We start from the raw sequence: 25,455 nt of genomic DNA on the forward strand, positions 1-25,455 counted from the left end.
TTTCCTTCGCGGAAAAAGCATGATAAATGAACAGTTAGTGGTTTTAGTATTTTCCAATACTGTTTCGTTAATGTTAGTTTTGCCTTATTGTAGGGGACATTTTTTACGAAAAATTCATCTCCCGGCATTTTCGTTTTTACTCGGCAAAGTTAGCTTTCTATAAATATGCAGGTGGGGAAATTAATATTTCAGTCATTAATTATTTATTTTATGTGGGGGAAACTCATTTTTTTTAAATTAATGCCCATCCAAAGCACACCATAGAAGTAACATCTATATGTAACATCTATATGTAACATCTATATGTAACATGGTGTAATTTGATGCACGTTTATATTATCATCATAACTTTTGTACCATTCAAAATAAGAAGCCTAAAATAAACTGCTAATAATTTTTAAAAAATACGAGAGTGTTATGGGATCGTTACCTACCCATTAACGGACTCTTCCGAATACTATATTAATCGAGAGCCAAGTCCTCTCAGAGGAATGGAATTTTGTACTTAGATCCAACTGACAAATAAGATTGGCTTACGTCACCACTTTTCTCTGTAACTTTGTTCTTTTTCAATATCTCTTTAAAACTTATACCTTCTTCCGAGTTCTCCTTTCGTGGTCACAATTCTAGATCCGCATTAGGCAGTAAAATCGTGTTTACATTATCGACAACTTAAAACAATTTTCTTTAAAAAATCAATGTAGTGGCAACTTTCCATGCGTAGACATACATGTGTTTGAAAAATCTACCCAAAAATCCACTAATGGTCATTTACTTTATATATGTTAAGGTTACATTTATTTTATGTTTACCATAAATTCGTATAATTAATTTTTAAGACATAAAAATTGTTTAAATTCCATTCTTCCGAAATGTTCGGTTTCAAGCTTAAAATTTTTGTAAACGTTTTCGATTTTTTCTATTTAATAAACGTTAAATTATGACAACAACATGGCTATGGAGAACAGTTGAAGTAGGTTTAAAGTCTAAAAAGTTTATTTCGAATAATAAAGTCACGAAAGTAAACATGTCAGCCATTTTAAAATATCGAAGATCATTCCAAAAGTAATACCTTATATCTTTTATTCCGCCCGAATGGATCAGAGGGCATTTCAAATTGTATTATCATAACTGAACGTTTGCATCAATGACTTGAAAGCTTCATCTCTCTGTTCCAGATATTGATGGTGTAAGACTCTAAGAAAGCAACTCCTATCATGCATCAAAAGTAGAGATGCGGCATTGAATTCCTCCATGCAGAAAAAAAAATTAAACCGATTAACATTTACCAGCATCTGTTTAGGGTTTACGAAACGGATGCAGTTGATGTAAACTCAGTTAGGAGACGAGTTCAACGATTTTAGAGTAGCAACAGAGATGTGAGTGACAAAGCGTGCTCCGGACGCTCATGCATAGCCAATACCCCAGAAAATACTGTGCGTTTTGACCAACTCATCTGCACTGATCGACAGAAAACGGTAAATGAAATGTGTGTGGATGTCAACGTACTAGAAAACATGTTGTCATCCCTAGGATACAGCAATGAATACTTCCGCAGGACCGAAAGGATCACTGATGAGATGTCTGTCAGGACTTCTTGAATCAGAACGAAACCGAAGGTAATAGATTCTTGGGTCGCATCATCACTGGCGATAAGATATGGTGTCACAGCAGTTGATGGAATGGTACCACTGACGCTCTACCCCCCCCCCAAAAAAAAAAATAAAAATAAAATTAAAAAAATAAGTTGAAGAGGCAGATATCTACAGAGAAAAATACACAGAATCTTCTGGGACAGAAATCATCCTGGATTTCTTGGAACCAGGGTTGACTGTCAACTCTGACCGTTACGTTGAAACGTTAACAAAACCAAAGGGCCAGATTGCCCTTGTAAGTCCAGAGAAAAGGGAAACATTCCGTTTGCAACACGGCAACATCAAGCCAATCAAAGTTCGGCTGAATGGTGCTGTCTCACACACTGTATACTCCCGACCTGGCACCGTTATTATCCCATTTGTCTGGACCTCTGAAAGGCACATTACGTGAGCAGCATTTCGCCAACAACAGCGTAGTAATCGCAGCCATAAAAATATGGACTTCCTCGAATGGCACTAACTTTTACGACCGAGACATTATCGCTGGCAAAAGTGCATTGAGAATGCTGGTGACTATGTGGTAAATAAATTCTGGGGCACAAAACGTCGCTCGTTTTATTGTGCCTAAACCTAAATGTAGATTCCATGAACAAAGCTTTTTTCTTAGAACTGCACGATTATGGAACTCTCTTCCGATTGGCTGCTTTCCAGTTGACTACAATCTGATTATCTTCAAGTCCAACGTAAACAAGTTCTTGATGAACCGTCTCCCTAAGTAATCTAATTTACAAAATTTTCAAAATTCCCACTACTTATGTTTACTACGCTATAATCACAATAACTAATGTATACTCATTAACCCTTATCCTCAAGTGGCTTCTGGGCCTTGATAAGTGGTGCTTCTTTTGTAAATAAAAATGGTATCACTTCCGTCTTTGTAGCTCTTTAACTTTTTGTGTTAAAATATAGAAGGCATTACTTTTGAAACGACTCTCGTAGATTCCAAAACGGATGATCAATTTACTATCGTGTCATTTTACTGTTCGAAATTAAATGATATACCAACCATATTTGGTAGAAAGTGTCTCAACTTGGTTTTTCTTGGAAAGTTTTCAGGGCGTGTATTTTCCATGGTTCTGATTGGTTGAGATATATACTTTTACGTTTTATTTAAACTTGGATTTGTTTTTTGTATAATAGTCGACTTCCTTGTTTTACAGTTTATGGACATTATTATTACAACTTGAATTTAAACTGCGTAGTCACATTGCACTCGTCTCAGCATCTGAAACACATTTCCTTTCTTTTTCCTATCTCTTGTTGAAATTAACTGGAAATCACAGAAATCATGGATTTCCTAATTTTTTCACTAACACTGGGATCTTTCTTAATGGCTTTGCCATTTCCATCGGAAGGACAGGGTAAGTAAATGAGTTATAATCGTCTTTAACGTGTTAATAGATTAATTGAGTTTTCTTCCCCCTACATCTCTATATTTCTGCAGTGTGATAGATTTTGTTTTTGATATTAATGCTTTCAAAGATTAAACAAGATTCGCTGTGGTAGAGGCTTTGCCTCTACCCCAACTCTTTGGGAATGCGATACCTTTCGCATCAGTTAAAACCGACGGGGAAAAAGTACAAAAAAGGGCACAGATATGTTATACAAGGTAGAGATTAGAAAGAAGGCTGATATCCTTATTTAGAAGTTTCCTTCTACTGATCTGTCCAAATTACAAAAAAAAAAAAAAAAATTTTTAAATCAGTATTTGCATTAGAGAAGATTAACACCTTCAGCTAAATTACTCCTTTCTTGTTCTACATCTTTTCTCGACAATTACGCTGGAACTCTAAAAAAAACTTGACAACAAAAAGAAAAAAAGCAATTATTTTAAAAATTTATAGTGAGGGATCAGTTTCACATCTAAGGTTAACGTAAAATGATTCCCATATTGCAGTTTCTTTCGAGGTAATTAGCCAATTTATTTTTTTTAGCGATGGGAGGTAAATCGATTATGTTTTTATTTTAAAGAATGTTCTACATTTCTAACTTAGAATAGGCCAGAAATAGGAAATCATTTTGGTTAAATTTATATGCGGAAGTTATACATCACTCCAAGTTTTAAAATAAGTGTTTGTTATGCCTTTTTTTCCTTAAACCAAGTTTTACCGGGTGTTGACAGGTAATCGCCTAAAAAAATTAAATATCATTTGTTTAATGAACAGGGCTCCTTTCGTCTGTGGAATTCCATTCCGTTTGCCTGCTTTCCAGCTGACTACAATCTGATTGTCTTCAAGTCCAACGTGAACAAATTCCTGTTGAACCGTACCCCTAAGTTATCCAAGTTACAAAATTCCCACTAATGTTTACTACGCTAAAATCACAATAGCTAATGTATACCCATTAACCCTTATCCTCGTGTGGCCTCTGGGCCTTGATAAGTGGTGACCCCATGTAAAAGAAAAACAAAAAAAACTGATGAAATTCTTGGATTAAACCGATTTTTATCATATAGTTATAAAATATTAAATGCTGCACTAGGTGTGTCAGAAACTTTGTGAAAAATATTGAATAATTCGACCCCCTGTTTTTCCAAGCTTATAACTACACGAAAAATGTCATTCAAACCCTATTTTTTTTTCAATTAGAGGAGCAAGGACCAAGGTTTCATTAAAAAAAAACCCAAAAAAACCTGATTTAAAAAAAAAGTTTTAAACTTCGGACTTTACAGGTAAATTTCTAAAAAGCACTACTTTTTTGTTTTAAATATGAATATACTATTTATTGATCTTTTATCTTCAATTTGTGATATATAAAACTTTAGTGAGTAAATTAATTATTTACTTTATAATAGACATTTCAAAATGGGGGCGTGAATTTAAAAACAAACGTCTGTCTAAAATATTTTATTCAGTATATTGGAAAGAGCATAAAATTTCGCATTGATTCTGAAAATATCGTAAAAATAGAATCAATAGAAAAATTTTGATAGATTTTTAAAGTTTAAAAATTGAAAAAATACTGAACTCGTAAAATTCAATTAATTTCATTACTGTTTTTTTTTAAAAATAGAAACATAATATTTCTATTACATTTTATACAACTTTAATAGTTTATTTTGGAAGTATAATCCATAAAGAAAATAAACAACCCACTTTTAAAAGAGAAATTTCGAGTTTTTTTATATTTTATTCGCAGTTTCGTGTTAGGGGTGTAAAAAATTCCTACAAAATTTCCTAATGCTGCCCAGAGGACTAGTAGGTTTTTGCCTATCCACGCCCAAACATGTTTCACTTATTCTCTCGCATTTTCTTTTCAAATACAACTTTAGAAACTGGTATTTCCAATCATGCCATTCATAAACTGACATTAAAAAAAACACGTATGACTCTGTTCGGTTCAGGAGATCATCCTCCCAGGAATTACTCCATTCTTCAAAAAGACAGTCGCTAGTGCACTACTCCTCTACTGGGGGAAATGACGAGGGGCATCATCCAGGCTATTTTAAAATCTTTCTAGGATCATTCCCTTTACTTGAACTCACCTGAGTAAACTACATATAAGTATAACATATGTATATTGCATACTCGCATGACCTGTGTCTCAGTGTTGCTTGGGAGGAATATAAAATAATGTTTTCACTATAATAGTAACTGCAAGAAAGTAATTTAAATTTCTTGAAAATATTTTAGCTTTTAGAGTGAGGAATTACTGCGTGTGGATTATATGGAGGCCCTTTTTGTGCTTCTTAGGAATAGGTATCAAGACATTGTACTTGTGATGTAGGCAGATTCAATTTTCCGGAGAAAGTCGAATTAAGTTCCGATCCTGTTACACAATACGACCGGATATAAACCAAATTTACAAACTAATATTAAAACTTAGTTAAGGATTACTTTTAGAAATGAAAAATAAAAAGTTCACTTCATATTGTGTACATTGTTCGATGAAATGCTTTTACGTTCATTATCATTACACTGGTATTTTATTATCGTTACCACGGGTATTTTACTATCGTTACCACGAGTATTTAACTACCGTTATCACGGGTATTTTACAAAATATTCGATTTGGGGGAATGATCTATAATTTAAGAATTCATAAAAACTCCCGTGAAATTAAAACATTGAAATACTTAAAAAAATATATTTGGATGCTAAAAAATGGCACCGCCCTTATTTTTCCCAATACAAATTTCAACAGTTGATTCTTTTTCTATTTTCTTTTACAGAAGTGATACTCTAACTGATACTTTTTCTATTTTTTTTTTTTTTTGTTGGCAATTTTATCGTCTCGATGTATTCTTCATCGTGTTGCATTTGGTCTTTATAAGCGATAACTCATTTTCTATTATAAAGTATTTTTATGTGTGATTTAGGTATGATTTAAATATTGGCTAAATTCTATTTCAGTCAGCCAAAATATTTAGAAAAACAAGTTTTTGAATTGAATGTCGCATAACTTGTGGTTAATCAAATCATCTTTTAGTAAAAAGAAACTTTAAACGCTGAAATAAAGAGGGTCATGATATAATTTTTAGCATTTCTATGCAAACAATAAATAAATTGTTCTATGGGGCCTCCGTCTATTCTATTCTCGGTCTGTAAATGAGAAATCCTTCAAACCATGTTATTATAATGTTATTCTAATTCAGCGACCCTCTCATCATGTCTGAAAGTGACACAATGTTCAACGAGCGAGATCTGAGATGCGCCGCTGTACAACACATGCTCTCTATCGATCCAAATTATGACAACAGGACCATTGTCAGCATCCTCAAAATGCATCGCTGGATTGCCACGAATAACAAGGACGTGCCCAGGGTGGTGAAAAACAAAGTTTCCGGTCGCGGTTATGATCTTTGGTGTGGTTTCAAGTGAGGACCACATCATACTGCCTCACATCTCCAAAGTCAACTCCCCCCCTCAATTCTTGTTTTACTTTTCATTTTATGTTGAATTTACATATAACGGCACTAGTTGAATTTCAAAAGACTCCCCCCCTCCCTCGCTGTTCTCTTATATCGCAATTTCTTAAAACGTCACTAGCAAAAATTCAGAAAGCGATCACGTTTTTGTTTTAACGGTTAATTAAAAAAATAAATAAATAAAAAAGTCTTTTGGAACGCTGATATTAAAGCTAAAACTCTTTTCAAATCAGTTTGCACTGTGGTAAGGGACATCTCCAGAGAAGATCCTAACTTACCCTATATGTGCTTCCAGGTTGAACTAGCTCACACTACTGCATTTATATTTACTCTCTATCGCCCCCATAACAGCGGAGTCACTATCTTTAGAAGCATATCTGAGAAAATTGACCAAGTTCTATCAGCTTATCCTTCAGCTAAGATTCGCGTATGTGGAGACTTCAATGTTCACAATGTGGAATGGTTGACCCACTCAAACAAGACCGATGATGAGAGGAGGTTCTGTTATGATTTCTCCATTGCTTATGACCTAACTCAGATTGTTCACGAAGCAACCCGTGTGCCCGACAATGACGGCCAGTATGCGAGTCTCCTAGACCTTTTTCTCACAACTTTCCCTGAACTATGTTCAGTTTCCATTCTGTCTCCTCTTGGATCAGCCGACCACTCAGTTGTATCAATTAAGATAAAAATGAAATGTAATAAGTCCTAAGACGTACCTCTCCATCGTACAGTATATCGATACACTATGGCTGACTGGGATAGTTTCCGTACATTTATATCGGATTTTCCACTGCGTTTCATGTTTAAAAAGGATGTGTCATCTATAGTATCAGACCTGACGGAATGGTTAATTGTAGGTATTGACCATTTCATACCCTCGAAAAAGTTCCAGCAAAAACCTAACAGCCAGCCATGGTTTTCTCCAGAATGTGCTGCTGCTATTCCGCACAGAAATCACTTTTTCCACTGCTTCCAACGTAATAGATGTATGGAAACTAAAGCCGCTTTCAGGACTGCCAGCAATCATTGTAAGAAAGTAATAAAGAATGCAAGAGAGTTATATGCTCAGTCCATCAAGTCCAAAGTAGCTGAGCAGTGGCTTGGTTCCAACCAGTTTTGGCAAATAGCAAACAGAATCCTGAACAGAAGCGTGTGCTCCATCCCAACTATCATCAATGGACCTCAGTTAATCTCGTCAGCATCAGACAAAGCCAAACTCTTTGCCAAGAACTTTGCAGCTAATTCTACCCTTTGCGACCAAGGCCGCCAACCCCCAATATTTCCTCCTGTATCAGAAAACACTATGTGATATAAAAATATCTGTACGTGATGTTGCCAAGCTAATCAAAAACCTTGATTCCAGTAAAGCAACTGGCCCTGACGGTATTCCAATTATAGTACTCAAAACACTTCAACCAGAACTAGCGCCCATACTTACAAAACTGTTTAAATGTTGTCTTAAGGAGAATTGCTTCCCATCACCCTGGGAAATCTTATCAGTATGCCCTGAATTTAAGAATTCAGGTGATCGCTCATCCCCCCTCTTAGTACAGGCCAATAAGTCTCCTATGCGTCATGAGTAAGTTGCTGGAATCTGTGTTAAATAGAGAAGTAATCAACCATCTCAGCAAAAATAACCTTCTTAGTGACACACAGTATGGTTTCCGTTCTGCTAGATCTACAGCAGATGTGCTTACAGTTATATCTCATAGGATTAGCGAATCTCTCGACGGAGTCAACCTTTCTAGGGCAATTGCTCTTGACATATCAAAAGCCTTTGATAGAGTATGGCATAAAGGTTTACTTCACAAGATCTCCAGCTATGATATAGCTGGAAATGTCTTCTCAATTATTAAATCATTTTTCTCTGATACGTTCATATGAGTAGTAGTTGATGGGCAAAAATCAGACGCTCACAATATTAATACTGGAGTCCTTCAGGGGTTCATCCTGGGCCCAACTCTTTTCCTGATCTACATTAATGATCTTCCAAATCACATCCTTACATCATTCGTAGACATTTTTGCTGATGACACTACCATCTATGGTAGTACATCTAAGACAGTAAACGACCAAGTTCTCTCCGATTCTCTCTTTTCTGATCTTGATCACATTGTGCAATGGGGAAAAGAGTGGCTGGTTACTTTTAATGCATCTAAAACCAAGCTTCTATCTTAACATCATCAACGTTCTGATCCCCATCTGGCATCAATAGTAATGAATGGGTCTCGTCTTGGGGAAGCCTTAAGTTTGGACAGGCTTCTGGGCTTGTCTTTTACTCCTGATCTTAAATGGAATACGTACATCAAATCTGTTGCCAAGGCCACTGGAAAAATGGTCGGATCCTTCTATCGATCCAGTAGATATCTCACTGCTGACGCAATTCTCTATCTATATGAGCCAGATACGTCCAAAGATGGAATACTGTTGCCACATATGGGCAGGAGCTGCTAGAAAAGGCTTGTCCTGCCTTAATAGGGTTCAAAATAGACTTTGTGGCCTGGTGGGAGATGTCTTTTTCTCTTCGCTGCAACCTTTATCTCACAGAAGAGATGTTGTGAGTTTGTCTTTGCTTTATCGTTATTTTCATGAAAAGTGTTCGACTGAGCTTCAATCTATGGCCCCCCTCGCTAAACTTTCACAAGAAACACTCGTCTTGCTGAAAACACTATCAATAATCGCCCCCACTCTTTATCTGTGTCTAAACCTAAACATAGATTCCATGATCAAAGCTTCTTTCTTGGAACTGCACGCCTGTGGAATTGTCTTCCGTTTTCCTGCTTTCCATCTGTCTATAATATGGTTGTCTTCAAGTCCAACGTGAACAAGTTTCTGATAAGCCGTTCCACTTAAGTTAACAAATTTACCGAACTTCCATTACTATTGATTACTATATTGTCCTTTTGACTACTGTACACTCTTTAACCCTTATTCTTCAGTGGCCTATCGGCCTTGATAAGTGGTAACGCCTATGTAAAAAAAAAAATCAATACCAAAATGTACTTGGATGTGCTAAAGAGTGTGGTGATCTTCTGGTGCAATCAGGTGGCTGCTGATAGACCCTGAGCGTGGCAGCAGGACTCAGTGCCGGCCCACAAGTCCAAAGAGACCCAGGCTTAGCTTCAGAAGGAGCGCTCCGACTTTGTACTCTTCTCTCACTGCCACATCCTTCCTCGATCTGAACCCGCTGGACTACTTCGTTTGGTCATACATCGAGAACATCACCAACATGACCTCTCACAACACCAAAGCCAGCCTGATCGTTGCCATCCACTGATTATTTACCGAGCTCCCACCGGCACTTGTAGAAAAAGCATGCTCCCAGTTCCGGACCTGTATCGAGGCGGTGATTGAGGCTGAAGGCGGCTACATTGAATAGATGTTAGCTCTACTATATAATCAAGTTACCTGGATTATTTTTTTTTTAATGAAAGTTTTAAAATAAAGCGCTGCTTCTTTAGGAAGAAAATTTATCGTTATGTCCGAAAATTAAGACCCGTCTTCGAAAAAATTACCAAAACAAAATTAAAGACTTCTGTTGCACCTAAGAAACAATACGTAACAGGAGAAAATGTTTTCTGTAAGACTTACGAAAATAACACGTCTTTCTGGGAACTGAGCACAATAGAAAACATGATTTGAAAATATGGTATAAATTATTCAAGATCCTAAATTTACACATAAAAGCACCGCACTCAGATAAGAAAGCGTCGGTTGAAAGATCTAAACTATGGATCTCACGAAGAAGAGGTCATTGAGATGATATACGACACTTTAGATATAAAACAGCCCAAGCAGAACCAGAACGACGCCAATCAGGAAAGAAAAGGAAATCACGGATCCACCATTGATTAATAAAAAAAAAAAAAAAGGTACTAAGCATACCTTTAGAGTAAAAGACTTGGGAGGGAGATGTTATGGAGACTTACCCATTCAGGCATAATAGACTCTGCTAACCTTTGTATAAACCATGAGGCTGATACTCTTGTAGTGAATTATCGTGATTTAACGCGAGACTTCAGACTGTATGACAAAAAGTCGGAAATACCGACAACATTTCTTTGTATTTACATTTTTGGTACAATATATACTTTCTGCTTTACCCCTGTTGTTCGCGTCGTTCTTACCGCTCCTTTCATAAGGGCACACCACACATACTCTTGCTTCATTCTGTCTAAGAAAATTTATTTTTTCTTATGAGTATACGTAAGGAGAAATTTAATATTAGCATAAATATATTGATTGATTTACGTAAACGAAACAAGTCTGTAGAATATACCGAAATTTTGATACATAAAAAGACTGATTGTTAAGATGAATCAAACCTGGGATCTTTGAATATAGCTATATTGTTATTATGTATGCTCTGTTGTTAGATTTAACGAAAAGGATTACTATACAAAAAGAAATATCATTGAAAAAAGTGACTTCCACCCACATATATATATATATATGTATGTATATATATATATATATATATATATATATATATATATATATACATATATATGCATATATACATATCTCTATATATACACATATGAATATATATACATATATACATATATATACATGCATATAAACATATATATAAACATATATATACGTATATATACACATATATATACATATATATATACATATATATACATATATATACATATATACATATATATACATATACACATATATATACATATATACATATATATATATATACTTATATATACATATATAAACATATATATATAAATATACATATATATATACATATATATACATATATATATACTTATATATACATATATATATATACATGTGTGCATATATATACATATATATACATATACATATATACATATACATATATGTATACATATACATATATATATATACATATACATATATATATATATATTCATATACATAGGCGATTTATTTTTTATTACCGTATCCTTCTGTTAAGTTACATTATTGTTTCAGCTACTCGGCTGTTATTTTGGCCGTCTGTAGTTTCCTCAGACTTTTACAGAAATGTTCGCTATTTGGGGATGAAAGAGTGAAAGAGTGAATGAGGTCAGATGGGGGTGCGAGGAGGGCGGAAGAAAGAGAGGAAGGGAACAAGGGGGGAAGGTGGGAGGGGGCGCTTGGTATGTCAGTAACGTTTTAGTTTTGGGGTTTAAGGAACTTGTGGGGGAGGGTCTGGGAAATTAATTTCTGGTGTGGCTGAGGGCATAGGGATACATGGAGGGGAAGGGGAATATGTGAGGGTTGGAGGAGGGGGTTACTTTAAAATTCGAGTCTTTATATAAAAGTTTTTATGCGTCTCGTTGGTGAGATGATTTCTTGGTAAGTATGACTTGAACTGTTGGGTGTTCTCTTATGTTTAGAGGCGGGGGGGGGGCTATGATTCGATTTATTTATTTTTATTTTTTATTTTGTTGTTACTTGTTTGGAGAGGGTTAGCTAGCGGTCGCGGAGACAGGTACACGCATGCGCACGTACACACATATATACTTAAAAGAAACGGTCACATGTACACATACATCCCCGCCCTGGCGTACAAATATATGCACATATGTGCGCCTGCATGCGTAGACACCCGCGTTGCTCTCGCTTACGTCAAATTTTCTTTAAGGTGCAAAAAATTGGGTACGCATGCGTAGGCATGGATGCGCTCATACACAGATACATACAGACATCGACGCCCCTGCCCCCAACGAGACGATTATAAGGGCTCATATGCGCATATTGATTATATATGTATATATATATACATATATATGTATATATATACATATATACATATATTTATATATATACATATACATATTACCACACTCTTCAGCACATCCTGGTACACTTGGGGTCATGTCAAGTTTGGCAACGTGACGCATGTCATTCAACGTGCTTTATGAGCACATGTTTAATCATGCGATGACGTGACAAGTTCTCAATATACATATGCATATATATACATATACATATATTCATATATATACATATATACATATATATATAAACATATATATACACATATACATATATATACATATATATACATATATACATATATATATACATATATATATATATTGCACACTGCTGTTATTTTTGAAAGGGCATCACATATTTATATATATTATATACTTCTTATTTAGATGACGACTTATATATTTGTTGTTGTTCATATTTGTGAGGGTCTTAGTAGTGTCTTAGAGGTTCATGTGTGATAGCATATTGGAGACACAAACATGCATATATAACGAGAGAGACATTTCTGTATATATATATATATATATATATATATATATATATATATATATATATATATATATATATATAATAGACAATGTACATGTTACTACACAGTGAGAGGCAGATTTAATATATAGATAGATAGACCGATACTTTTGACAGATCTGTGAACGGGAGTGTCTCTATAACATTTATACTTTGACACATATACTTTCTAACACATTTTTTTTTAGATGATGATTTTATCAAGTTCTTATGACATAAATGGACAATACCTTTTCTGTTGAATCACAACACGAAGACGCAGATACACAAAGATGATTACGTCCTTTATTTCATGACCGCTTGAGGAATTCAAAGTTTCTTTACATGGTTATTTCTAAAACCCTCTCACTTCTAGAGGGTGTCTTGATTCTAACGGAGAATCAGTCTGAACCTCTCTGCTTCTCTCCGACACTTCTCCCAGACTCCCAGACTGCATCTAAAAACTCTACCTATATTGAGAACTTGTCACGTCATCGCATGATTAAACATGTGCTCATAAAGCACGTTGAATGACATGCGTCACGTTGCCAAACTTGACATGACCTCAGTTGTACCTGGATGTGCTGAAGAGTGTGGTGATTTCCTGGTGCAATCAGGTGGTCGCTGACAGACCATGAGTGTGGCAGCAGGACTCAGTGCCGGCCCACAAGTCCAAAGAGACATAGGCTTAGCTTCAGATGGAGTGCTCCGACTTTGTACCCTTCTCTCACTGCCACATCCTTTGTCCATTATGTAATAAGAACTTGATAAAATCATCATCTAAAAAATGTGTTAGAAAGTATATGTGTCAAAATATAAATGTACATTTTCTATTATATATATATATATATATATATATATATATATATATATATATATATATATATATATATATATAGGTTATGTTGGGCGAACATCCTTGCATCTTTTGACTCGTATAAAGAAGCATGTTCCATCGAAGATCAGACAAGGGAGGATGGGGTCTGGTAGTCTCCGTCCTTCTGCAGCCTTGGACTCTGCTATTGGCCAGCATGTGGTTGACAACCCGTGCTGTGCCGATAGATATAAATAGAATGGTTCGAGGTGCTACATAGAGCGGACTCCAGAAACCATTTAAAGATTTTGGTGTCTGTCTCTGTTGCGGTGCGTAAACCACCTTTGTGCCGGTAAAAGGAAACCTCAAAAGCATTCTTTCTATTTGGGGAACTTTGAATCCTTTTCTCCCGCTTTGTTTTTTCTTACCCTCGTTGTGCCAATATTTTAAACGTTTTTTAAACGTTAATAAACTTAATTTTAGTGTCCCTGTACTTTTGGCACATTAAATAGTTCCCCATTAGAACTCTTTATTTTCGACATAATATTATGTTTACGCTATCGATTTTCTCCTGATGAGATGATAGCCGAAAGAGCTCTTGAGAAACTTCCGCCTATTCTATTTAAAACTGTATATAAATTCTGTACCTCCAAACATTTATTTAAATGTCTTCGGAAGAGGTACAGTCAACACCAAATTGACGCTTGTAATAATATTATTCGATTAAGGAGTAGAATTAGATTTACCAACCTCTCCATAGTTTTTTTGCGTTCTTGTCTGGAACAAGATGTGGCCCAACTTTATATCAGTAAACGCATTGCTGCATCTAGGGTGAAACCTAGTTTGTCCATGGAACGGGCGTTTATACGAGACGATATTAATAAGTTCACGGAGAAGCTAGAGGTGTATATTAGTAATCGTCATTATCTCTGGTCCGTAGTGAAGGGTTTCCTGTCCTTTTTTCTTCTTCCCATCGTTGTGCCAACATTTTAACTGTTTTTTAAACGTTAATAAACTTAATTTTAGTGTCCCCGCACTTTTGACACATTCAATAGTTCCCCATTAGAACTCTTTATTTTCGACATAATATTATTTTTACGCTATCGATTTTCTCCTGATGAGATGATAGCCGAAAGAGCTCTTGAGAAACTTCCGCCTATTATATATATATATATATATATATATATATATATATATATATATATATATATATATATATATAGTGGATTGCTACTACCACCCCCTCTGGTTTTTGACGATCGGGGCCCGATTCTTTTTCTTTCTTTATTTCAGTATCAAAAATGTAATTGTCGAGTTTAGATGCTTGAAAATACCATAAGGTTGAAATAAATTATTGCATCGACAATTACGTAATTTCCGTGTTATATTTTTATGTTATTGCTCTGTTTACCACATTGAGCTCTCATACCCGGATTTCCTCCTGGAATTATTCCATTATAACACTATATATATATATATATATATATATATATATATACATATATATACATATATATATATATACATACATATACACATATATGAATATGTATATATATATACATATATATACATATATATATATACATATATATATACATATACACATATATATATATGTATATATATATACATATACATATATATACATATACATATATATACATATACACATATATATATATGTATATATATACATATATATACATATACGCATATATGTATATATATATGTATATATATACATATATATACATATATATGCATATATATAAATATATATATATGTATATATATATGTATATATATACGTATATATATACATATATATACATATATATGCATATATATATACTTATATATACATATATATATATATATATATATATATATATACATATATATACATATTTCATAATGTTTTAGGGATACAAAACTTTAATATTGCAATTAGGAAGGGAAGACGTTTATGATTCATGATTGTTCTTAAAAATTCCCTCGATACAGCTTTGAGAAGCGAGGTCGAAACCAGTCAGCTGGCTCCCCATTTCTCTTTCTTTCCTCTCCTGTTCCTTCCCTTTTTTCACTCCTTTTTGGAGAGAAGATTAAAGGAATATATATATATATTTATATATATACAGATTTACTTTTAATCATGAATCATAAAAGTTTTCCCTTCCTAATTGCAGTATATACATATATGTATATATATATATACATATATATACATATATATATGCATATATATACATATATATGCATATATATTATATGTAATATTTATATTTGTATATATTTTATATATATAAAATTAACTGGAACACTATAGCCAAAAAAAAAAAAACACTTATCTAGTGTGAGATTGTAACCCAGAAAAATGGCATCAAATATTAGAAGTGAAATCAGACGCTTATTCAAGTAGATATTATTTTTTTTTAACATTGCTCCATTTCCAATTTAGAAGGATATTTGAAAATAGTCTCCACTCCCATATTAATGCGTGGATTTGTAATGTGACACACAGGGATTACGTATCAGATATGAATATTACTACTACTACTACTACTACTACTACTACTACTACTACTACTACTACTACTAATAATAATAATAATAATAATAATAATAATAAAAACATTTAAACCTTATTAGAAGTTAGCATTCTTCTTTGTTTTTTTTTGTTTTTTTTTGTTTTTTGTTTTTTACACAGTGATCACCACTTATCAAGGCCCGGAAGCCACTCAGGGATAAGGGTTATTACAAGTACATTACGTTAGTGAGGAGATTTGATGAAATGTTTACTTAAGGGGGTGGTTCATTAGGAATTTGTTAACATTGGACTTGAAGACAACCAAGTTGTAGTCCGGAGGGAAGCAGGCAGACGGAGCAGAGTTCCACAGGCGTGCAGTTCTAAGAAAGAAGCTTTGTTCATGGAATCTGCGTTTTGATTTAGGCACAGATATAGAGTGGGGAAAATTTTTCACAGTGGATTCAGCTAGACGGGTGTTTTTTGTGAAAGATTGGCGAGGGGGGACCAGAGATTGGAGTTCAGACGAGCATCTGCCATGGAAATAACGATAAAACAAGGACAGTCTCGCAACGTCTCTTCTGTGGGAGAGAGGTTTCAGGGTAGAGGAAAGGGCATCCCCCACTAAGGCACGAAGTCTACTTTGTACTCAAGGCAGGATAGGCTGTTTTTAACAGCTCCTGCCCAGATATGGCAACAGTATTCCATCCTTGGACGTACTTGGCTTTTATATAGATAGAGAATTGCATCCGTAGTGAGATATCTTCTGGAGCGGTAGAAGGATCCCACCATCTTTCCAGCGACCTTGGCAACAGACTTGATGTACGTGTTCCATTTCAGATCAGGAGTAAAGGTCAAACCATGGGGCCTCACCCAGACGAAAGCCATCCATCACAATTGATGCCAGATGGGGATCAGAGCGTTGATGATGTAAGGATAGGAGTTTGGTTTGGGATGCATTAAAGGTAACCAGCCACGTCTTCCCCCACTGAACCACGCGCTCGAGATCAGAGGAGAAAGAATCAGAGAGATGGTCGTGTCATCAGCATAGATGTCAACGAATGATTTAAGTATGTGTTTAGGGAGGTCATTGATGTAGATCAGGAAGAGAGTTGGGCCCAGGATTGACCCCTGAGGGACTCCAGCATTTATATTGCAGGCCTCCGATTTTTGTCCATCTACCACTACTCTTATGAGCCTATCGGAGAGAAATGATTTAATGATTGAGAAAACATTTCCAGTTATACCGTAGCTGGAAATCTTGTGAAGTAGACCCTTATGCCATACCTTGTCGAAGGCCTTTGATATGTCGAGAGCAATTGCCCTAGAGAGGAAGCCTTTGTCAAGAGATTCACTAATCCTGTGGGATATAACCGTCAGCACATCTGCGGTAGATCTTGCAGAGCGGAAACCATATTGTGTGTCACTAAGAAGGTTATTCCTGCTGAGGTGGTTGACTATTTCTCTATTTAATATGGATTCCAGCAAGTTACTCATAACACACAGGAGACTTATAGGTCTGTATTGAGAGGGAGATGACTTATCACCTGAATTCTTAAATACAGGGCAAACTGATTAGGTCTTCCAGGGAGTCGGAAAGCACTTCTCCTTAAGGCAGCGCTTAAATAGTTTCGTAAGTATGGGAGCAAGTTCTGGTTGAAGCTTTTTTAACACTATAATTGGGATGCTATCAGGGCCAGTTGCTTTACTGGAATCTAGGTTCTTTATTAGCTTGGCGACCTCATGCACGGATATTTGTATGTTACCTAGCTTGTTCTGTGTTATAGGAGGAAATATGGGGAGTTGATGGCCTTCGTCGCATAGGGTAGAATTAGCTGCAAAGTTCTTTGCAAATAGTTTGGCCTTGTCTGACGCTGACGAGATGACCTCTGGTCCATTGATAATGGTTGGGATAGAACGCACACTTCTGTTCAGGATCCTATTTGTTATTTGCCAAAACTGGTGGGATCCAAGCCGCTGATCAGCTACCTTGGATTTAACAGACTGGGCATATAGCTCTCTTGCATTTTTTATTACTCTTTTACAGTGGTTGCTGGCAGACCTAAAAGCTGCTTTAGTCTCAGTGCATCTATTACGTTGGTAGCTATGGAAAAAGTGATTTCTGTGCGCGATAGCAGCAGCACATTCTGGGGAGAACCATGGCTGGCTGTTAGGTTTTTGTTGGAATCTTTTAGATGGTATGAATTGGTCTATGCCTGCAATTAACCATTCGGTCAGATCTGATACTATAGAGGACACTTCCTTTTTAAACATGGAGTGCAGAGGTAAATCAGATATGAATGTACGGAAGCTATACCAGTCAGCCATAAAGTATCGGTATACAGTACGGTGGAGGGGTACGTCTGGGGGCTTCTTACATTTCGTTTTTATCTTAACTGATACGACGGAGTGGTCGGAGGATCCTAGAGGAGAAAGAACGGAATATGAACATAGCTCAGGGGAAGTTGAGAGAAAAAGGTCTAAGAGGCTTGCATATTGACCGGGTGTATCGGGCACACGGGTGGGTTCGCGAACAATCTGAGTGAGATCATAAGCAATGGCAAAATCATGACAAAACCTCCCCTCATCATCTGTCTTATTTGAATGGGTCAGCCATTCCACGTTATGGACGTTGAAGTCACCACAGATGTGGATGTTAGCCGAGGGATGTGAAGACAGTATGTGGTCTATTTTCTCAGATATGCTCTTAAAGATAGTAACTCCGCTGTTGTGGGGCCTATAGAGGGCAAATATAAATGCAGTGGTGTTAGCAAGTGCAACCCTGAAGCACATATAGGGTAAATTAGGATCTTCTCTAGAGATATCCCTGCCACACGGGAAGCCATCCTTAATGTAGGCACATATTCAATGCCCATGGCGATCTTGGGGGTCAGATTTAGCTGTTAAATTTGAGTATCCGTTAATTGTTTGTTGCCGGACAGAACTAACCTTGAATTGGCTTCGTTCACATCATTTAAACTCGTAAGTACAAACTTGTTTTCCGTTTGTCAGAAAAACCACTCATTGAAAAAAATGATGACTGAGGGACAAATAAGGAAAAGCGAGAGTAACGAGAACTGCCGATAACGCATCCACAACGTGTTGTCTACTCTCGAACCACTCGAACCACATACACGATCAAACAAAATTCCAGCGTTTGGGAAGAAATGTAATTACTTCGAAGTAATGACTCACTTCGAAAAAAAACATGCGTGAAAGAAAAGAACAACAGTAAAGGAACAACAAACATGTCAGACGAACACAACTACGTCCAACCCGTATCAACGAAACCAAAATCGGATAGACCAGGCGTGGGATTTTCAGGTAAAACCTATCAGTTCAGCAAGCAGCGAAATCGTCCACATCAACGAAGTACCAATCAGAATATTGATAGTTTCTGGAGCAGACATCAACCTCATCGACAGCAAAATATTTAAAGGAACCCTTAAATTACAACCAAAAAACAAGTTGTACACCAAAAAACTATGGGACTATTCCAATACCACTAAAGGGACAATTTTTTGCAACGCTAATAAATGGTCTCAAAAGAATAGCCCGCAAAATATTTCTTACAAAAGCATACTAAAGTGGTAACATATTAAGCAAGCGGTCTAGCATCGAACTAGGGTTTATTACCACTCCACAGGTGGAATCAATTACTAAAAAAAACATATTCCAAAAAGAAATGCTCGAGAATCACCTACCATCATTTGAAGGATTAGGAAGGATGAAAAACTTCCAACTCAAAATTAGAAAGACGGACACTATTTCATATCCAACAAGCAGGCATCTTATATATACATACATATATATATATATATATGTATATATATATATATATATATATGTATATATAAGATACCTATATATATATATATATGTATATATAAGATAACTAATCATATATATATATGATTAGTTTTTTTGGAAAAAGAAATCCAGCAGAGTGCTCAATTAAAAGGAAAATCCGAAATGTAAGAGCGTATTTATATTTTGTGTACAGAAAGTTGTCAGATGAGACAAATCATTGGCTTTTTTACCGTCGGTTTCAAGCCCGATAATAAGGACCGTTTAAGGTATCCTTATCAAGCTCTCTTCAGCCAATATTCGTCTCTTTAATATATATATATATATATATATATATATATATATATATATATATATATATAAAGCTGAACGTCTGTGTGTATGTCTGGTCACGAATAGGCTCCTATATAGTTGACTATTATAGAAAACTGATCACATATAATGATAGAAGATGTATCGAGACACAGTATGTTTGATCTGGCATAATGATGATTCATTCAAAGTGTGGGGTCTGCGTACGCGCCTGGTCCACAAAGTATGGAAATAAAAGATTTAAAAATTAAAAAAAAAACGTTTACAAGTGTTTTTGATATAGATGTACATAATAATACTTTGATAAGTATATTTTAACTTAAATTGGGATGGTATAATAAAATTGTGGGGTTTGCGTTGACGCCTGGCCTCCATAGAATGGAAATAAGCACAAACAAATAAAGAATTTTCATATCTATCTGCGTAAGTATACTTTGATAATTATGTTTCAGTTTGAAGAAATATGGTATAATCAATTATGGGGTGTTCGTTCGCGCCTGACCTCCACAGATTGGAAATATGTCACAAAGTTTAACAAGATTTTTTAATATTGATCCACAAAATATTGTGATAAGTGTTTCAGTGTGAACAGGTATAGTATAATAAATTATGGGGTTTATCTATTTTATTTTTACTTTCATCATATTTTGCTTTGGTTTTGAAAGCCCCAAATTCGAAGCTATCTCTTTACAACCCTTCCTTTTCATAACCTATCATACTTTCATAAATCAGAGTCCATTTTCTGTAGGCTGTTTTTGAACCCAGTGAACGACGGGTACTTTTGCTAGTACATATATATATATATATATATATATATATATATATATATATATATATATATATATATATATATATATATATATATATATATATACACTAGCGATGGGGGCGCTAGACTTTGCCCTGGGCATAAAATACGCTTAAATATAATATTTTAATTTGTCCAGATTTCGTATATATTATTATAGAGTCGTGATTTCAAAAGTAAAAAAAAGTATATAGATACCATCAGTTTGAATCGAAAGCAAAAATGTAGCATTTAAAGCTGCTGACATTACCACTGTACTAACGTGATACACATATAAACTGCTTAAAAATTAAAAATAAACTAAGATGAATGTACAAAATGTTCAACGATTTTTTTTCAATTTTAACCAATTTTTAACCCCTTAAAAACAATTTTAACCAATTTCTAATCCCTTAAAAGCAATTTTAACCAATTTTTAACCCCTTAAAAACAATTTTAACCGGTTAGAGACTCATAAAACATCCGTAAAAAAATAAATCCAATCATTTGAGGCCCCTAGAGGCGCTTTGCAACTTTTAGTTTAGAAGGAGATAGAGTTTGAAAATATGGAGACAAACAGACCGAAAAGCACACGGACAAACCGACAGAAAAACAGACCGAAAGACAGACAGACCGACAGACAGACATATAGCCGTGTATATATTAGACTAGAAAAGCAAATAATGTTATGAAATATTTCATTAAATGATTAAAATCAATTTTTTCTGAGACTTTTCAAAAGAGGGCTGTATTTATTTTCTTATTTTTTATTCTTTTACTGTTCATTTTTCGGGTGGTATTAACTCTGAAGGGTTATGTTGTGTTAGGATCTACCTAATTAACATACAGGGAGTGTGTCAACTATATAAATATGGTTGGTACCGTAAAGACGAGAGAGACCCAACGAGAGACTCAGCGAGAGACTCAGAGAGACACGAGATGGAGAGTCGACGACCAACCAGCCGACACCTTCACCAGGGACGGTCTCCCCATGACTATACCAATGGACTCTATGTAACTATTGTATATACTTTCTTGCTTTCAATATATCTGTTCTATTTTATTTTTGTGTTGTAGTTATTCAATGTGTGCAGTCGAGCTTCAACAACGGCGACTAAGGATTCAGAACTTTATGATATTTAAAAGTCGTTAAAAGACGACTAAGCATTAAGGAATTTTTACTCAGAAAAAATTAAAATATGTCGTTACACCAACAACTGCAGTGACTTTAAATTGAAAAAAAAAAATGTTATCGGCAGCGATATACCTTATATTAGGTTCTACTACTAAAACATACATTGAATTAAAATACGCACAAATACACTGTATCAACTTTGAAAATGTAACGAAGTTTAAAAAAATATTTTTTGTTTGTGCAATTTTATGGTGACCAATTTACCTCTAATAATAAATCAAAATCGTAAGTTCTCATTAAAATACGCGAACAGAAGTGAAAAAGAAGAGAGAACGAATAATGAACAATTTCTAAAAAAAGTTACAAAAATCGTTTTTTGCTTGTTTTTTGTTTGTTTGTTTTTTTGTTTTTTTTGTTGTGTGTGTGTGTGTGTGTGTGTGTGTGTGTGTGTGTGTGTGTGTGTGTGTGTGTGTGTGTGTGTGTGTGTGTTGCAAGTGAAATACTCCATACTTTCAGAGAGTAAAAAAAAAATCCATCGACAAACTCTGTTCACAAAATACAAAAGAATATCAAAACTTCATCATCACGGACTGACGGATGTCAAAAGCAAGTCGTGAAATAAAAAAGACGTAAGTTGGTTCAATTTTTTTTTTCAACTTATCTTATATTTGTGGCTTACACAAATTAAAAATATATTCATTGTTGTATATACATTAGTATCTAAACATGGAAGAGTTCTCCAAAGTGATAGCCCAATTATTCAAATCACAGCAAGAAAGTCAACAGCGTCAAAATGAACAGTTGGCTCTATTAATAAGGGGACAACAGCAAAAATACCAAGAGAAACAAAATGAACAAATTGCTTTATTGTTGCAAAAACAAGATGAAAGACAGCAAAAATTTCAAGAGAAACAAGATTAAAGACTAGAAAAACAGGATGAACGGCTCACACTCCATCAATTAGAGAACGGGAAATATCATTAAAAATTCCAAAAAGAACAAAGGGGATTACAAACCGAATTACACAAAGAAGCAATGTAAAGGTCTGAAGAAATGCAGAACAAGCATTTAGAAATTCTTCATATTCTAATAACACTATATTTAATCCGCTGGAAATTTTCAAATACGTACCAGACGAAGAGAAAACATTTGAATCGTATTATAAACTTTATGGGGATATTTTCTACGCAGACTGAAAGCTGGTCGAACTCAAGAAAAGTTAGTCTATTACTAAGAAAACTAGGTACAACGAAACATAGCAAATTTGTAGATTTTATTCTACTGAGGAAAACAAATGAGTTGGAATTCTCGGAGACAGTTAAATTGCTAAAGGAGCTGTTTGAACCGATTATGTCGCTTCGGCATAAGCGATGGTTCTGCATGAATCTGATGATCAGAATTACTCAACATATGCATCTATATTAAATAGACATTGTGATAACTTCAGATTGGCAAAGATTACGGTTGAGGGTTTCAAGTGCTTAATTTTTGCTCAAGGACTAGTATCAAGTAAGAGTTCCGAAATAAGACATAAAGTTTTGTCTAAACTCGAATCTGAACAGAACCTTACCTTGAAGAAATTACCAAAAGATTGGCAGCGAGCAAGAAAGAGTCTCGAAAAATCGAAGAAATTGGCATTGCTTATATTTAAAAAATTTAAAAAAAAACTCAAAGTGCCCATCAACCAGAAATTGGTGTAAAATATCGGCGTATTATAAAAATAGACAAGAAAAATTAAATAAAAAGAACGAGGATGAACAAAATGTCCCACGATATAATTGCAGCCGTTGCAACGAAAGACACTGGGAAATAAATTGCCCATTTAGAAATAAGAAATGTTTCGTTTGCAACAAGAATGGACACAAAACTTCGTGTTGCAAAACAAAAAAAATTCAATAGCCGAATTAGATAAATAAGTTCGAATATCAAATCGGATAGAGATTTGAGGAAATATGTTAAACTAAAATATTTTTAAAAAATATCAAATTTCTGCTCGATTCAGGATTAGACCTGACAATAATGAACTATAAAACATGGAAATTTTTAAATATACCTACGATAATTAAGTCAACGAAACTCGGTCGTACGGTAACTGGCAAGAAAATTAACTTGGAAGGCGATGTTGTACGTCCCATGAAACTAAACGGGATCGTTAAAAAATATATTTTCAAAAATCGACTTATCGGACACCTATCTCCAAATTCCCGTCGAAGAGGAATGTTCGAAGTTACTAGGGATAAACACTCATAGAAGATTATTCAAATTCAACAGGTTTCCGTTTGGTATTAAAGTGACACCTGCCATTTTCCAACAAGCTATGGACGTCATGTTGAATGATTTGGACTTTGCGTGCGCCTACATAGACGATGTCATAGTAAGTAGCACAACAGTCGTCGAACATCTAGAGCATCTCATTCAAGTATTCAAAAAAATTCAGGGCTTGGGTTTAAAGTCAAAGAGTCAAAGTGCGAATTTGGTTTGGAGGAAATTAAATATTTAGGATACATAATCAACAAAAATGGCAGACATCCAGATCCGGACAGGTCCATTGCAATTAGAAACATGTCAGCGCCCACTAACGTGGCGACGCTACAAAGTTTTCTCGGGTTCGCTGATTACTATCAAGTGTTCATTAAAGGAATGCACACTCTAAGAGCTCCGTTGAATGAACTATTGAAACAAGGCAAGGCATGGGAATGGGCAGTAGAGTGCCAGATAGCCTTTGAGGAAATCAAGAAAATGCTTACATCCAACCTCTTTTCAACCCATTACAATCCAAAACTGGATATTGTAGTGGCAAGTGACGCCAGTTCATATGATGTAGGAGAGCGTGTATCCAACACATAATGCCAGATGGTTCAAGAAAACCAATTGCAAACGCCTTTAGAACACTACTTCCAGCAGAGAAAAGTAATTTATAAATCGAGAAAGACGCGCTGAGTATCATTTTCGCCATAACATAATTTCATAGATACATCTACCGCAGGCACTTTATGCTAGAAACGAATAATAAACCTCTGATCACAATCTTTAGGTCGAAGAAAGGTTTACCCGTTTATACAGGAAATCGACTGTTGGTACCATTCTTCTCAATTATAACTTTCACATAAAACATCTATCATCTAAAAAGATAAATCATGCGGACAGTTTATCAAGACTCATACCGGTTCAAGAAGAAAAATTCAAAGAATCAATTATTGCAACTATCAGAGCAGATTATGAGGTGAAAAGCATGATAAACAACATTGTAAGAGAACTGCCAGTTA

At 35.1% G+C, this 25,455-nt stretch overlaps 1 protein-coding gene across 1 annotated transcript in view; it reads left to right on the plus strand.

The window, feature by feature from the left end:
* Positions 1-2,773: 2,773 nt before the first annotated feature.
* LOC145277577 (uncharacterized) overlaps positions 2,774-25,455 on the plus strand; it is a 60,189-nt gene continuing 37,507 nt past the window's right edge. Inside the window, exon 1 of the mRNA XM_080129070.1 lies at positions 2,774-3,016. Within this exon, the coding sequence (XP_079985196.1) occupies positions 2,944-3,016 (73 nt within the window). The 5' untranslated portion in view covers positions 2,774-2,943. The remainder of the gene's footprint in view (positions 3,017-25,455) is intronic.

Source organism: Euprymna scolopes, chromosome 6 (assembly GCF_053919585.1).
Source record: "Euprymna scolopes isolate OS-2025 chromosome 6, ASM5391958v1, whole genome shotgun sequence".
In the NCBI taxonomy this organism is placed as follows: Eukaryota; Metazoa; Mollusca; class Cephalopoda; order Sepiida; family Sepiolidae; genus Euprymna; species Euprymna scolopes.